At 54.9% G+C, this 13,360-nt stretch overlaps 2 protein-coding genes across 2 annotated transcripts in view; both read right to left on the reverse strand.

Moving 5' to 3' along the window:
- Nucleotides 1-260, reverse strand: part of OTUB1 (OTU deubiquitinase, ubiquitin aldehyde binding 1) — an 8,081-nt gene extending 7,821 nt beyond the window's left edge. Inside the window, exon 1 of the mRNA XM_024749020.1 lies at nt 159-260. Within this exon, the coding sequence (XP_024604788.1) occupies nt 159-216 (58 nt within the window). The 5' untranslated portion in view covers nt 217-260. The remainder of the gene's footprint in view (nt 1-158) is intronic.
- A 5,449-nt stretch (nt 261-5,709) lies between these two features.
- COX8A (cytochrome c oxidase subunit 8A) lies at nt 5,710-7,438 on the reverse strand. The gene is made up of 2 exons (XM_024749086.1): nt 7,221-7,438; nt 5,710-6,037 (listed from the first exon to the last, which is right to left on the reverse strand). Exons 1-2 carry the CDS (start codon nt 7,332-7,334, stop codon nt 5,942-5,944), a joined length of 210 nt encoding a protein of 69 aa, XP_024604854.1. The 5' UTR covers nt 7,335-7,438; the 3' UTR covers nt 5,710-5,941.
- Between the last annotated feature and the right edge of the window lie 5,922 nt (nt 7,439-13,360).

Consider the following 13,360-nt stretch of genomic DNA (forward strand, 5'->3'; position numbering starts at 1 on the left):
GCTCCTTCCATTGTGAGGGGGAGGGGGGGAGGTGGCGGAGGAAGGGGCCGTCCGCGCGCTTCGCCACCGGCCGCCCCACCCCTGGCCTCTCCTCGGGAACCGGCCATCCAGCATCGCCCCCGCTAGCCCAGGCCGGACGGCCCTCCCCCGGTCGGTACCTTCCGAGTCGCTGCCAAGCGGCTCCTGCTTCTGCTGCTGAGGTTCCTCCGCCGCCATCTTTAAACAGCGCCGCACTGCCGACCGCTTCCGGGTTACCAGTTGCCCTCCTCCCGGAAGAGAGCCCCTCCTCGTGGCCCCTCCTTGGTAACGCCCCTAGCAACGGAATACCCTCGCGCGCCGTCACCTGAGGGGCGCACACAGTCCGGTGGGGCCGCCGCGGAAGTAGGTTAAAGGAAAGGTAGTACCCCACCCACCGTCCACCCGCACACTCGCTCGGCTCCATCTTCCCAGGCTCCCAAGGTGCCGGGTGGTGATAAGAGTCTCCTGGGGCCACTTCAGTTTTCTTTTCACTGGAGTTTGAAGCGCGGATTGTGTTATTGAGATAAGCAAGAAGATGAAATTAAAATCACGCAAGGCAACATTCCTGCTGCGGGCTCCAGAACTCGGGGCAGGCGATTGAGGATCACCTGGTGGAGAAGACCAGGAACCGTGCTAATATCAGAGCCCTGGGCTTCACCGCCCCTCTCCACTGAGCCCCGGTTCTGAGCGGGCTTTGGTGTCCCGCTTACGACAGGGAGAACATGTCCCTTGGGGTCAAGGACCTAACTTTGGACTCCCTGCCCTTCTGGTTATGAGAAAATCAGGGTGTTTGTTTTTTTGGGTTTTTAAAGAAAGGAGTTGATAAGAATGGAAAACAGATTAGTGGTTGCCAAGGGCTAGGGAGGAGTAGGGGGCAGCAGGGAGGTGGGTGTGATTGTAAAAAGGAAATAGGAGAGAATCCTTGTGGAGATGGAAATGTTCTTTATCTTGATTATATATAAGTATCCTGGAATATTCTGTACTATAGTTCCAAATGCAAGATGTTACCCAGAGGGGAAAAGCGGGTAAAAGGTAGACAGGATCTTTCTGTGTATTCTATTAAAATTGTCTGTGAATTATCTAAAACTAAAACTTAAAAAGTAGCAAGGCTTGGATGCTAAAGATGCTGTTATTTAGAGAGGTTACAGTCTGGGGCTCTGGTTGTCAGCTTCTCACTATGGAGGGCCTTTTTTCATGAAGTGACGGTGGTCTGTTAGCACTTGAGAAGGCCGTGCCAGAGCTCCAATCAAATCCCTCGGTTCGTGACAATACAGGAGCGCAATGTGATCTAATGTCTTTATCAGCTACATCCAGCCCTGGAGGCAGGGGCATTTGGTGCCCAGGCTCACCACACAGCCCACAGTGGCTCTCTCACAGCAACGCTACAAATGCCAAGTCTGTGTCCCAGCCGCATTGCAAATTATTATTTATTGGGTCACTGAGCCTTGGGGTTGCTTCTAAACTCAAGGAAGAAAAGGGCCACCCTGTTTGGATTCCATGCCTACCAAAGTGTTCATTCCTTTTCCCAATTTTAACAATGCAATCTGTAACTGCCAATCAGATCTTCAGTCAGTAGCACTGGTATTACCAAATGAGCTAAGATAGTTGATGACAAAAACTTGATTTCTATTTGGCTTTACAAAATCTTGAAAATAACTATAAGACAACTCCACCCTTACCCTGACTCCTTACTGTGACTAGGGAGTCTGAGGGGTGGGAGGCATTCGGGGTGAGTTGGGATTGGGATTAATGGCAGGGACAGAGAACACAGTTGCTCTGGAGAGTGAGAAGGAATCCATCTGTGGCCCAGTGCTGGACTGCAGGCGGGCCGCCAACGCCAAGTAAATGCCTCCCTCCCACACAAGGGTCTGGGGCTTGAGGAACAGACCTGCACCCTCAATCTATGCAGGGTGTGTAAATGAGGGGTGCTCCTACCTGCTGCCTACTCTCCCCCTCTTGTCAGGCAGAATGGGAAGGAAATGCCCAGGGGGAAACTTTTGCTCTTAATCCAGCCCAGGATGGTCAACTTTTGCCCCACTCTTTTCCATGCCAATTTATTTAGTAGTTAATAACTGTTCTCTTACCCTCATTCCATCTCTCCTGGTACTTTTTACCATTTTCGGGTTTTGATTCTCTATCCTGAAGCGTCTAAAACCCAACAGCATATTTGCCAGGAATCACCAGCATAAACGTCACCAGACAATAAACGTCTCTGCCTCCCAATTTGCAAACCCAGAAATGGTCCAGCACTGCTGGTCCTGCCTGCTGAAGCCTATAATGAAATAGGCAGCACTGGTGCTTGGGTTCAGGCTGCTGTTGGAAATAGTCACAAAGGGGACAGGCAGCAGCTCAGGACTTTTTCCATAGAACCGACAAGGCATAGATGCCTCCTCACAGGCTTGGCACGTGTCCAGACCCCACATCCCTGTCCCTAGGATTCTGTCAGGTGGAGGGAGAGGAGACCTCGTACCAGGACCCAGGGACTTTGAAACCTCAGCCACAGAGGAAGAGTTTATGGAATGGCACAGAGGCCCTAGAGAGCCACAAGGCTTCCAGGCCCACCCAACCTCTCAGGGGAAGGGGCCAGGGAACAGGACATGGTATGGGCCTTGGGAAAGCCACAGTCCTCACAGGGGGGTCATGGCCAGGAGAAAGGCTCAAGGTGCGCCAAAGATGAGGCCCCAGTGATCCTTCCCAAGACAGGCTTGGGAGTCAGGCAGCTGCCCAAGTGGGAGGCGTGGGGGCGTGCCCAGCCCAGAAAGGGACCTCTGGAGATGCCGCTGCAGGAACGCACAACGGTCCACAGGCTGCCAGCTCCAAAATCACGGTCTAGGGAGGCTCTGATGGTGCACCCAGGCTGATGAAGCTGAGCAGGGGCTGTACTTCAGGGCCACTGGCTGGGTGGATACTTGCCTGCAGGGTTCACACCACCTAAGGCAGGAAGCAAGCAGAGGAGGGGCAGAGGCGGCAAAAGGAGAGCCCCGCCGCCACCACCACCACCCACCCCACCCCACCCCCGACTCACACCACCCACGCTCCTTTTCCATAGAACCGCCTCACATTGCAATTGCCTCACATTGCATTGCCTCACATTGCAATTCAACTCAAGTCTGTTGAGGATCCAGCCACTGGTGCCAGCTCTCCTCTGAGCGCCTCACAGCACCGGGAGAGTGACACAGTTGTCTCCTTATTGCTGTCACAACAAATCACCACAAGCTTAGTGGTTTAGAACAATACAAATGTATAATTTTACAGTCTTAGAGGTCAGAGGTCTGGAATGGGTTTCATCAGACTAAAATCAAGGTATCTGTAGGCTATGTTCCCTTTCAGGGGCTCTGAGGGAGAATCTGCTTCCCACTCATGCAGATTCTATTAGCAGAATTCAGTGTCTTGCAGTTCTGGGGCTGAGGTCCTCATGTCCTTGCTGGCTGTAAACTGAGAGCTGTTCCCAGCTTCTAGAGGTCACTGCATTCCTTGGAGCGCGGCCAACTTTCTCCATCTTCAAAGCCCCAAGGCAGGCAGAGTCCTCAAGGTGGCATCTCTGAGATGCGAAGTATCTGCCTTCCCCGTCCACCTTAAGGACCCATATGATTACACTGGGCCCAGGGGATAACCTCCCATTTCAACATGCCTAATTTTAATCACATCTGCAAAGTCCCCTTTGCCATGAAGGTAACATATTCACAAGGTTCCAGGGATTAGAGCAGCACGGACATCTTGGGGAAGACATCATTCTTCCTGCCACATCACCACCATTTTACAATCGTGAAAACTGAGACCCGGAGAGGCTAAATGACTTGCTCAAGGTCATAGTAAATGGCCAAGCCAGGCCTCAAACCCAGGCCTCCTCCCAGCCCACTATTCTGTGCATTATATCATCTGCCATGACTGTAACCACCCCCGCACCCCTCCACCCCGCCTGGTGTGCACATCAGGATAGACCTCCACCCGTCCGGACTCAGAATCTGACAAGACACCCTCAGACACAGAAAATGCTCTTTGGGAGCACAAGGAGCCTTGCTTTTGCTATAAAGAATGGCCCCTCGGCCTCTGACTTGGTTAGGGATAAGAGAGGGACACAGAAAGGTGACCAGACTTAAGCTTAGTGGCTCCACTGAGAACAAGGGGAAGATGTGGTCCAAGCATGACGGCTCACTCACATCCAAAACTCTCCCACCCACCCACAAGTCTACGACCCTGTCCCCCTTCCGCACGCTGCAGCACCCAGCAGGTGTGGGAGCACAATGGCTGGAGGTGCTATTAGGCTTCCTAAGGGCTTTCTCAGACCGGGTCCTGAAGATCTGGCCTATAACCACTGGCTTCCCATCAGTCTCAGAGGTGGCTCAAGACGCACAGCTTCGGGCTAAGGTAGCCCTCCTGGGCCAAGGGGTCCACTGTGTCCCTTTGGGATCCAGGGGCGCAAAAATGGGGGACACCCAATCAAACCCTTGGCAGGGCAGTGGAGCTACCACAGAAACTCAAGACAGCTCACAGCCTGATGTGTGCCCACAGCAACCAGGTGTCGCTGGACACCACACAAAAAGGCCAGGAAAGACTAGACAAGGGAGGGAGAGCAGGGTCCCCCTTCAGCTCCTGTCAACATAAAGCGAGCCCTGCAAAAGGGGCTGGCGAGACGCATGTTCTGACTCGCAGGGTCTAAAGCACCCACAACCTAGAGCCCCTCAGCTCTCACCTGGCGTCTTTGCCCACCATCCAGCAGCTCCACAGGGGACGGTGAACCTGTGTCTGCTCAGAAATCATTCATGTCACCCCAGCAAAGAGGATGCAGAGAACTAAAGCCATGTCCTCCTCCAGGGGTGGGTCCAGCAGGTCAGAGCCTTCCTTCCAGACACTGGCGGTCAGAATTCCAGCGCAGTGGGAAGTGCTTCACATGCCTGTCCCAGCTAAGAGGCGCCCCCAGGAAGAATCACTGAGGAAGGGCCCTTGGGATGGATGGAAAAGCAGCAAACTCTCCAAGCCGAGTAGGGGAGGACACAGGGAAGCAGGCAGGAAGAGAACAAGGAAGCCAGTCAGTGCACAGATGCGGTGCTAAAACGAAAGGGGCCCCAGGTTGACATAAAAATGCAAGATACTGTAACGTTGCCCACAAGCAACTAGGAAGGGCAACAAGCACCTGAGGAATGGCTGAAGCCCACCGACCAAAGAGGACAGGGAAGGCTGGCCCCGCAGAGAACGGGCTTCCAGCTGCAGAGCCGGCCCCACTGGGAGAGGGCAGACACAGACACAGAGCCCCGAGCTTGGCACGACCAAGAGGACTAGAGGGGGAGCAAGAAAGGCTGCCGGACGACAACAGGACTTGTTTTCCACAGAAGCCAGAAAACGTTTACAGAGGAAAGCACGCAATGGAAGCACCACTTCCAGGTATCGAGGAGAACGGCTGAGCACCCTGGACCTACCACAGGGCAGTAAGCCGGCAGGGCCAGGCAGGCAGCCAGCCAGGCCCTCTTCTCCATACCCCACCCAACACCATCCTCAGCTCAAGTATGGAGGCAGGAGCCCAGGCCAAAGGCATGATGAGTTTCTGAAGCGGGGTTTATGTATTTATTTATTTTTTGGTCACGCCACACAGCTTGCAGGATCTTAGTTCCCTGACCAGGGATTGACCCCGGGCCCTCAGCAATGAAAGAGCGGAGTCCTAACCACTGGACCGCCAGGGAATTCCCTCTGAAGCAGGGTTTAAATAGACTTTATTGTTACAAGGGAGGCCCTACCGAGCAGGGCCTTCTAAACGGATACATGTGGTCCCAGGATGTCAACATGGAGGAATGAAGAGGTCACGACTGCAGAAGAGGGCCCTGTCACTGAAGGACGGGATCCCGGGGAGGCCGGCCAGGAAGGCAGCAGACATGATCAGGACAGGCCGGGTGCTCAGGTCACAGGCTGAGGGGGCGGACAGCTCCCGTCACTCCCGCTTCTTGTAGCTCTCCAGGTGAGACAGGACCCAGCCCGACGGCAGGAGGAAACACAGGAAGCAGGAGGTGAGCCCAATGGCGATATCCTACACAGAGCACAAGAAAAAAGGAACCCTCAGAGTCAGGATTCCCCCAGGCTTCTCGGAGTCCGAGCAGTCTGCCCACACAGCCCCCTCCAGGAGTCAAGATTCAGGCTCCAGAGGAGGGCCAGAGCATCCAAGGCCCACTCTAGGCCTTAAGGTAAAGGGTCAGATATGGGGTGGGGGTCAGCCTGGCTTAGGGTAAATCCACCACCAGATGATAAAGTGAAGGGACAGGAACAAAGCTGGTCTGTTGGGACCCAGGGACCTCGCACAGACCAATAACTCTAAAAAAATGCACCTCCCCTTCCTTGTCTTAAAAAGCCCTCCCTTCCCAAACCTTTGGGGCTAGAGGTAAGCGTTTTTTAAAGCCACTTCCATATTCCCGATAGCAGGGAAGATCACAGCACAACCTGGAGTCAGACTGGAGTTCTCATTCCTTCTTTGCCACTGAAGGTGTGACTCTGACAAGTCAATACACTGCTCCTAAACTTCCGCTCCCTCAGCCACGAAATGGAGAAAAGGGCCCTTTCTTGGGGTGACTGGGAGGACCGAATGAGCCCAGCACAGCAGTCTTAGCACGGCGCCTGGCACCCGGCAGGCACTCAGCTGCAATTACCGTCACTATTATTTCCTCCGCCGCAGCGCTCTCCGGGCTCTGCTCCTAACCGGAAGCCCACTAACCTGGACACTGAAGACGCGCACTCAAGGCCGAGTTCTGCCACTGAGGCAAATGTAGAAATGCGCCAAACAGGTGAAAGTCACTAAGGGTTAAACTCTCCCACGTTTCTGGGAATTATTAAAGCCTGTTGGGGTCCTCTTCCCCACCCCAAATAAATAAAAGCGGTAACAATGACAGCGCTGACAGCCGTCAGGCATCCCCCAATGAACCGACGGGTAAACAGGTTCAGAGAGGGCTAAGGAAGCTTGCTCGAGACCGCACAGCGAGGAAGCGACAGGGCTGCACTGACACGGTCTGACCCGAGACCCTGGGGCTGACTGAACAGCGACTGCCGCCCGGGCACCATCCCCTCGTTCGCCCCCTCCAGACCCAAACCAGCACTGCCGCTCCCCGTTACGCTGCGGGCCGCGAGGTGCAGCGCGCCAGACCCGGCGGGCCCCCAACCTGCCGCGGGACACCAGGTGCGGCCGGCGGCATCTCCCATGCCCTTCCCGGCCCGCTCCTCACCGTGGTCCCGAGCTGCTCCCGCGGCGGCTTGGAATGGATCTGGGCCCGCGGAACGGGGAGCCGCCGGGCCGGGCCTATCAGGCCCCTCAGCAGCAGTGGAGTCAGCACGGACATGACTACACTGAGGAGACTGCAGGTAGCTGCTAGCCGGAACCCAAGGTCGCGAAGTCAAGGTGGCGGCCCCAGCCGGAAGTTCCGCAGCTGTGGGTTCGGGAAAAGAGGGGCCCGGATGTCCCTAGGAAGTGACGTAAGGATACGCCTCTCGCCCGCCCTTGTCAGTTTTTGGCGCCTTCCTCGAAACAGCCAATCGACGCCATCCTACCACCGACGGGCGGGGCACAGAGGGGGCGTTCCTTTCGGTTATGCCCCGCCTCCAAAGCCGCCTATCTTCGTGAGTGACATCCGTGGTCCACCCAATCACATAAGCCAGAAACCTAGGCGGCACTCTTGACTCCTCCCTCCATTCATTCTCAAATCTCTACTCAGAAATCCCCTCTCCCTGCCAGGACTCCATTATTTCTGGTCCGACCGCCTGACACTAACCTCCGAAATGAACTCTCCCCCTTTACTATTACCCTCTCCAATTCCAGTCTCCATGCAGTAGCAGCCGACCTTCCTCCCTCCCTTCCTCCTTTCTCTTTAAACATAAATCTAACCAAGTCATACACCTAATTTGAAAGCTCCTCATTGCTTACCAGACAAAGTCCCAATTCCTGGACGTCACTCTCCAGCCTCATCTCTAAGTATTCCACACCTTCCTCCTTCCTCTTTGGTTCCTCCCCCCACCCCCAAGCCTTTTGCTTCTTTGTATCTTACGTTCTACAGAACACTTTTCCAGCTCTTACCTACATAGCCTTCCTTTTTCAACACTCCAGCTCCTACTCCCAGGCTTCCACTAACTGTTACAGCTTACTTCATTCATCAAATGTTTCCTAGCCCCTACCATCTGCCAGGAACTGTTCTAGACACACAGTGAACAAGGACTCCCTTATCACGGAACTGACATTCCAGAGGCAAGAGACAGACAAGAGACGAACACTTAATGAGAAGCTATTGAAAGTGCCATGATATGATAGGAAGTAACAGGGGTGGTACTGCCTCAGGAAGCCTTCCCTGGCCACCCCAGGCCTGTGCCGCCTCTCTGCTCAGCAGCCCCTGCCCACGGGAGTGATCCCTGTCTCTAGGCTGGGAGCCACGTGAGGGCAGAGCCTGTATCTGGTTCACCACTGTCTCCAAAGGGCCTGGCACACACTCAGACACTCAGAGAACGTTTATGAATTGCAGGAGACTGAACAATAGGTAGAGGAGAACAGGAAAGGGGGTGAGGGGCCAGCCACTGAGCCAGGCCTTACCTATATAATCTCACTCCACCTTCACAACAATGTCACAAGGGAGATGCTGTTATTATTTATTTCAAATGTTTTACAAATGAGGAAATAATCCTGGAGAACTGGGTGACCGGCTCAAGGTCACGCAGCTCCAAGGCTGCCTAGCCAGGATTCCAGGGCAGGTCTATCCACTCCAAAACCCATGCTTTTAACCACCACAAAAGTTACCGCCAAGAGGGAGAAGTTCCAGCAGTTCCAGTTTTGATATTGTGGTCAATAGCATCAAAGGCTGCTAAAGGGGATGGGGATGAGGTGAGGCGGCAAGGGACCCAGAAAACAGGGGCTTTGGAGGAAAAGCCTTGGCCCCACGGGAGAAGGGGTGTACTCACGGAAAGGTGGGAATGGACCCAGAGTGCCCCAAAGGGCGGTCTGTGTCTGAGCTTCTTCTGGAGAGGTGGGCTCCCAGGCCCTGAGCCATCCAGGGCCCTTCTCCACCCCTCCCCATCTCCCCCACCCTATTTGTGGGTATTGTTAATGTCCAGCAGTCTTGGTCCAGCCTCACCACCAGCTACCAGGCCCCCTGCCCTCACCCTGCCCTGGGCCCTGGCAAACAGCCCAGGACAGATGCAAACAGCCCAGGACAGATGCTTCTAAGCACCTCCCCCCACATCCCAAGGGGCATAGCCTAGGCACACAGTGCTGGGAGACCCAGACCCCAGCTGCCTGCCCCTGGGAGAATGAAGGGACAGGGACCCCCCTGCGGCCCTACGGGGGCTTTGTCAGACTTTTGTCCTGTGAATAAAGTAATAACGCCCAGATTAGAGCACTGCCAGGCAAGAGCCCTGGAGAGGCTTTGGGAAGGGATGGCTTTTCTGTGGTTCCCTGGGTTACTCCCTTGAGGAATCTCATGTTCCTCTCCTCCGCCTGCGTCTGGAGGAAAAGGAGTGAATGTATGTCGAGCTGGTACCCCTGTGCTCTGTTCCAGGGCTTTCCTCGTGGCCCCTGTGATGTGACTTCTTTCAGAACTCCTGTCAGAGAGGAGGAAGGAGGCTTGCAGAGGTTAAATAAGGCAGCTGGATTAATACCAACGTCTCTGCTCTCTCCCCAGTCCCCCAGCAGCCCACCCCTCCCCAAAACTAGGGACAGTCCATCAACAAGAGAGCGTGAACCCAGGTGGTATCTTATATAATGAAACACTATACGGCAGTGAAAATGAACAAACTACAGCTGCAACATGGATGGTTCCCACAAATATAATGTGGAGAAGAGGTCAGATGTCCAAGAGCACAGACTGTGTGGTCCTGTTCATATAAAGCGCAACTGCAGGCAGGACTAAGCCATTGTGGTGGGTGGGGAGTCAGGTGGTGGGGATCCTGGGGGAAGAAGGAGGGCATAGGATCGGGAGAGGCACGAAGGGGCTTCTGGGGGCTGGTTACAACAATGCATCCACCCGTGATAATTCCATCATGAGTGGCTGGACATTCACGACTTGTGTACTTTTCTGTATGCCTGTTACACTTCAGTTAAAAAAGTTTTAAAACAGATAAGAAAAAAGCAAGGAAAACATAATGTGTGATAGGGTCTTGTTTTTCTAAAACAAAGAAAACATCCCTAGGGAAATAGATATGCAGAGATAGAAGTCTGGAAGGACACACGCAAGTTGTGAACAGTAGTGCTCTCTAGACGATGGCAGGAAAAGGTCTTTTTCTGCTGCATTTTCCAATATTGCACATTGGGCACTTTTTTTTTTTTTTTGGGCCACGCCCTGCAGCATGCAGGATCTTACTGCCCCAACTAGGGATCGAACCTGCGCCCCCTGCAGTGGAAATGCGGGGTCTTAACCACTGGATCATGAGGCCAGTCCTTTGGGCACTTCCTTTGGCATTAGAATAAGCAAGCATTGGGACTTCCCTGGTGGTGCAGTGGTTAAGAATCCACCTGACAGTGCAGGGGACACGGGTTCGAGCCCTGGTCCAGCAGGATCCCACATGCCTTTGCGCCACAACTGCTGAGCCTGTGCTCTAGAGCCCGCAAGCCACAACTACTGAAGCCCGCGCGCCTAGAGCCTGTGCTCTGCAACAAGAGAAGCCACTGCAATGAGAAGGCCGAGCACCACGATGAAGAGTAGCCCCTGCTCACCGCAACTACAGAGAGCCTGCGTGCAGCAACAAAGACCCAACGCAGCCAAAAATAAACAAATACAATAAATAAATTTATTAAAAAAAAAAAAAAGCAAGCATGGAGAAGGGGGCTCACTGTTCCAGGGAGGGAAGTTTGCCCTGTGGGTGACAGACTCTCTGGGAGGCAGGGATTTCTTCTAACACCCTGGCAACTGCTGTGCTGTCTGCAAGGATGGGGACCTCATTCTCCTACCCCAGGACTGCCCACTACGCTCGTATGGCTGGGAGTCTCTCCTGCGTCATGATGAGGCCTAGAGATCCCAGCCTGGGTCCTGGCTCTGATCCGAGGGCCCAAGCTGTCCCCCCACCCCACCCCCTTCCCTGAATGGAGCAGTAGGAATAGATCCCAAGCCTTGGGGATGGGTGGAGGAGCTGGTCCTTACTCCTGAGACCCGTGTCACAATCCAGGTCCCCAGTCCCTGATGGTCATATATGGACTGGGAAGATCCCAGGTGCCCCATCCCATGGCTGACCCCCAGAACCTACTGGCCATACATGGGTTAGAGAAACACCGGGTGACCCCACCCCTGGCTTGGTCCCCATCCATTAAAGGCTCTGGCTCAACCATTGATCTCTCCAAATATGGAGCTGTGAGACCTAGGGAGGGGGTCAGACCTGACCCCCCCACCCCAAACACACACACCTTCTGGAGTTTGCTACCTCACAGAGCATCTGACACAGAGCTGGTCTGAACCTGAGCTAGGGGTCTCCAGTCTCCCCACTGGCCTGAACTCCCCTCCTGGCACATCAAGTGAGTGCTGGGCACTGAGCCCCGGGGCTATAGGGTGAAGAGACCCCTCCCAGGCCTCCGAGGGCAACTGCTGGCTCTCTATAGGCCGGTGGGGACTGTCTCCCTACGGTGGGGGTAACAGCAGGACGCCCTCATAGAGCCTCAGGAAGAGCCCAGTGTCCAAAGAGGAGGGTTCAAGAAGAGGGAGGGGATTTATTTTAATCTTTGCAATAACTCAGCGAGGAATGCCTGCCTACTTCTTTGATGAGGAAACAGGCCCAGAGAGATTAGATAACTTTCAGGGTCACAGAGCCCATGAACAGGATTCTCAGAGGTCTTCTGGCCACCCTCTCCCTCCACTCCCACCAGACTGTACACTCCACAAGGTAGAGGAAGGTCACATCTGCTTTATTTGCCGACGTATACCCAGTGCTCAGCAAACAGCAGGTACGCAATTCATACCTGTTGAATGAGTCCTCCAAGATTCAAATCCAGGTCTGAACCCCAAAGTCCACGCTCCTTCCACTACATCAATTAAATGTAACTGACACTTGTTATAAAGTGTGAGACATAAATGTTGCTTTCACACGCAGCTGTGAAACTGCTCCCCTTGCTATTCCTATCAAAGTAGTATCTCTGTTACTGCCAGTCACAATAGTAGTTCTATAACTGCTAGGGATCGCACAGAGAAATTAAAAATGGCGGCTTTCACGCAAAAAAGGGGAGAAAGGGTTAGGAAGAGCCGGCCCTGGTCTGGGTTGTCCTCAACAAGGAGCAAAGAGCCCCCAGGGCGGGGGTGGAACACGAACGGAGCAGGGTCCCATCTGCTCTTCCTGGGGCACAGCTGTCACCAGGAGCCAGACATCCAGGGCAGGCCAGGACACAGCTGTCGGGGGCGGAGCAACATGGGAGGGTGAGGGCAGGGGGCAGGGCCAGGGTGCTGCCCTCCCCAGGGGGGACTCAGCTGTCCTGGCCTAGGCATCCCGCAGCTGGCTGGAAAGGTGCAGCTGCCAAGGTACAAGGAGGCTGTGGGCTGGGGTGGGGGGTGCCCGCCTGGAGCCAGGTGGTAGTTGACCCCTTTCTGCCTGCAGCCCACAGCCAGCAGCCAAGTGTGACGAGCCAGCTCGGGTGTGACTATGGTGCTGGCTTGGTGAAGGTCCCCCACACCTGTGCAGTCACGGCACTCAGGTCTCCAAGTCTGCCTGCCACTGCCCCTACTCCATAGTACAGATGGGTAAACTGGAGACCCACAGAAGGGGAGGGCTGCTGGGATGGGTGACCCCCCCCCAAGCACACCCAAGGTCTCCTTCCCCAGCTCCCCAGGGCGTCACGATGGGCTTGGACCGGGACTCGTAAGTGGGCAAGAGGCCCAGAGCAAGTGCAGCATTCTTTTGCCCAAGTACCCCACGGAGCATGGCATCATCACCAACTAGGACGACACGGAGATCTGCACCACAGCTTCTACAAGCTGTGTGTGGCCTGGGAGGGGCACTGGGCACTGCTCATCAAGGCCCCACTCAACTCGAAGGCCAACAGCAAGATGAGGACCACTCAGGTCACGTTCAAGACATTGAACCTTCCTGCCACATGGGTGACATCCAAGCCAGTGCTGAGGCTGTGTGCCCCAGTCTCACCCCTACTGTGCTGGAACCCCGTGTCCAGGGCCCTCTGACTTCCGGGCCCCCAGGCTGGACTCACTACTCCAAACCCTGGGCCCCCTCTCCACCTCTGGACCCCTGACGTGTGATCTCCAGCCCTGGGCGAGCCCCCATAACTTTTCATTGCTCTCCACACCCCATGTCACAGCCAGGCCCCCAGAGGGCCCTAAGGCCCTGCACCTGAGAGCCCCATCCCTGATCCCCAAACCCCTCCTGCCACGTCCCTGCCCCTCCTGGTCCTTGT

The sequence above is a fragment of the Neophocaena asiaeorientalis genome, unplaced genomic scaffold (genome assembly GCF_003031525.2).
Source record: "Neophocaena asiaeorientalis asiaeorientalis breed wild unplaced genomic scaffold, Neophocaena_asiaeorientalis_V1.1 scaffold43, whole genome shotgun sequence".
NCBI classification, from domain to species: Eukaryota; Metazoa; Chordata; class Mammalia; order Artiodactyla; family Phocoenidae; genus Neophocaena; species Neophocaena asiaeorientalis.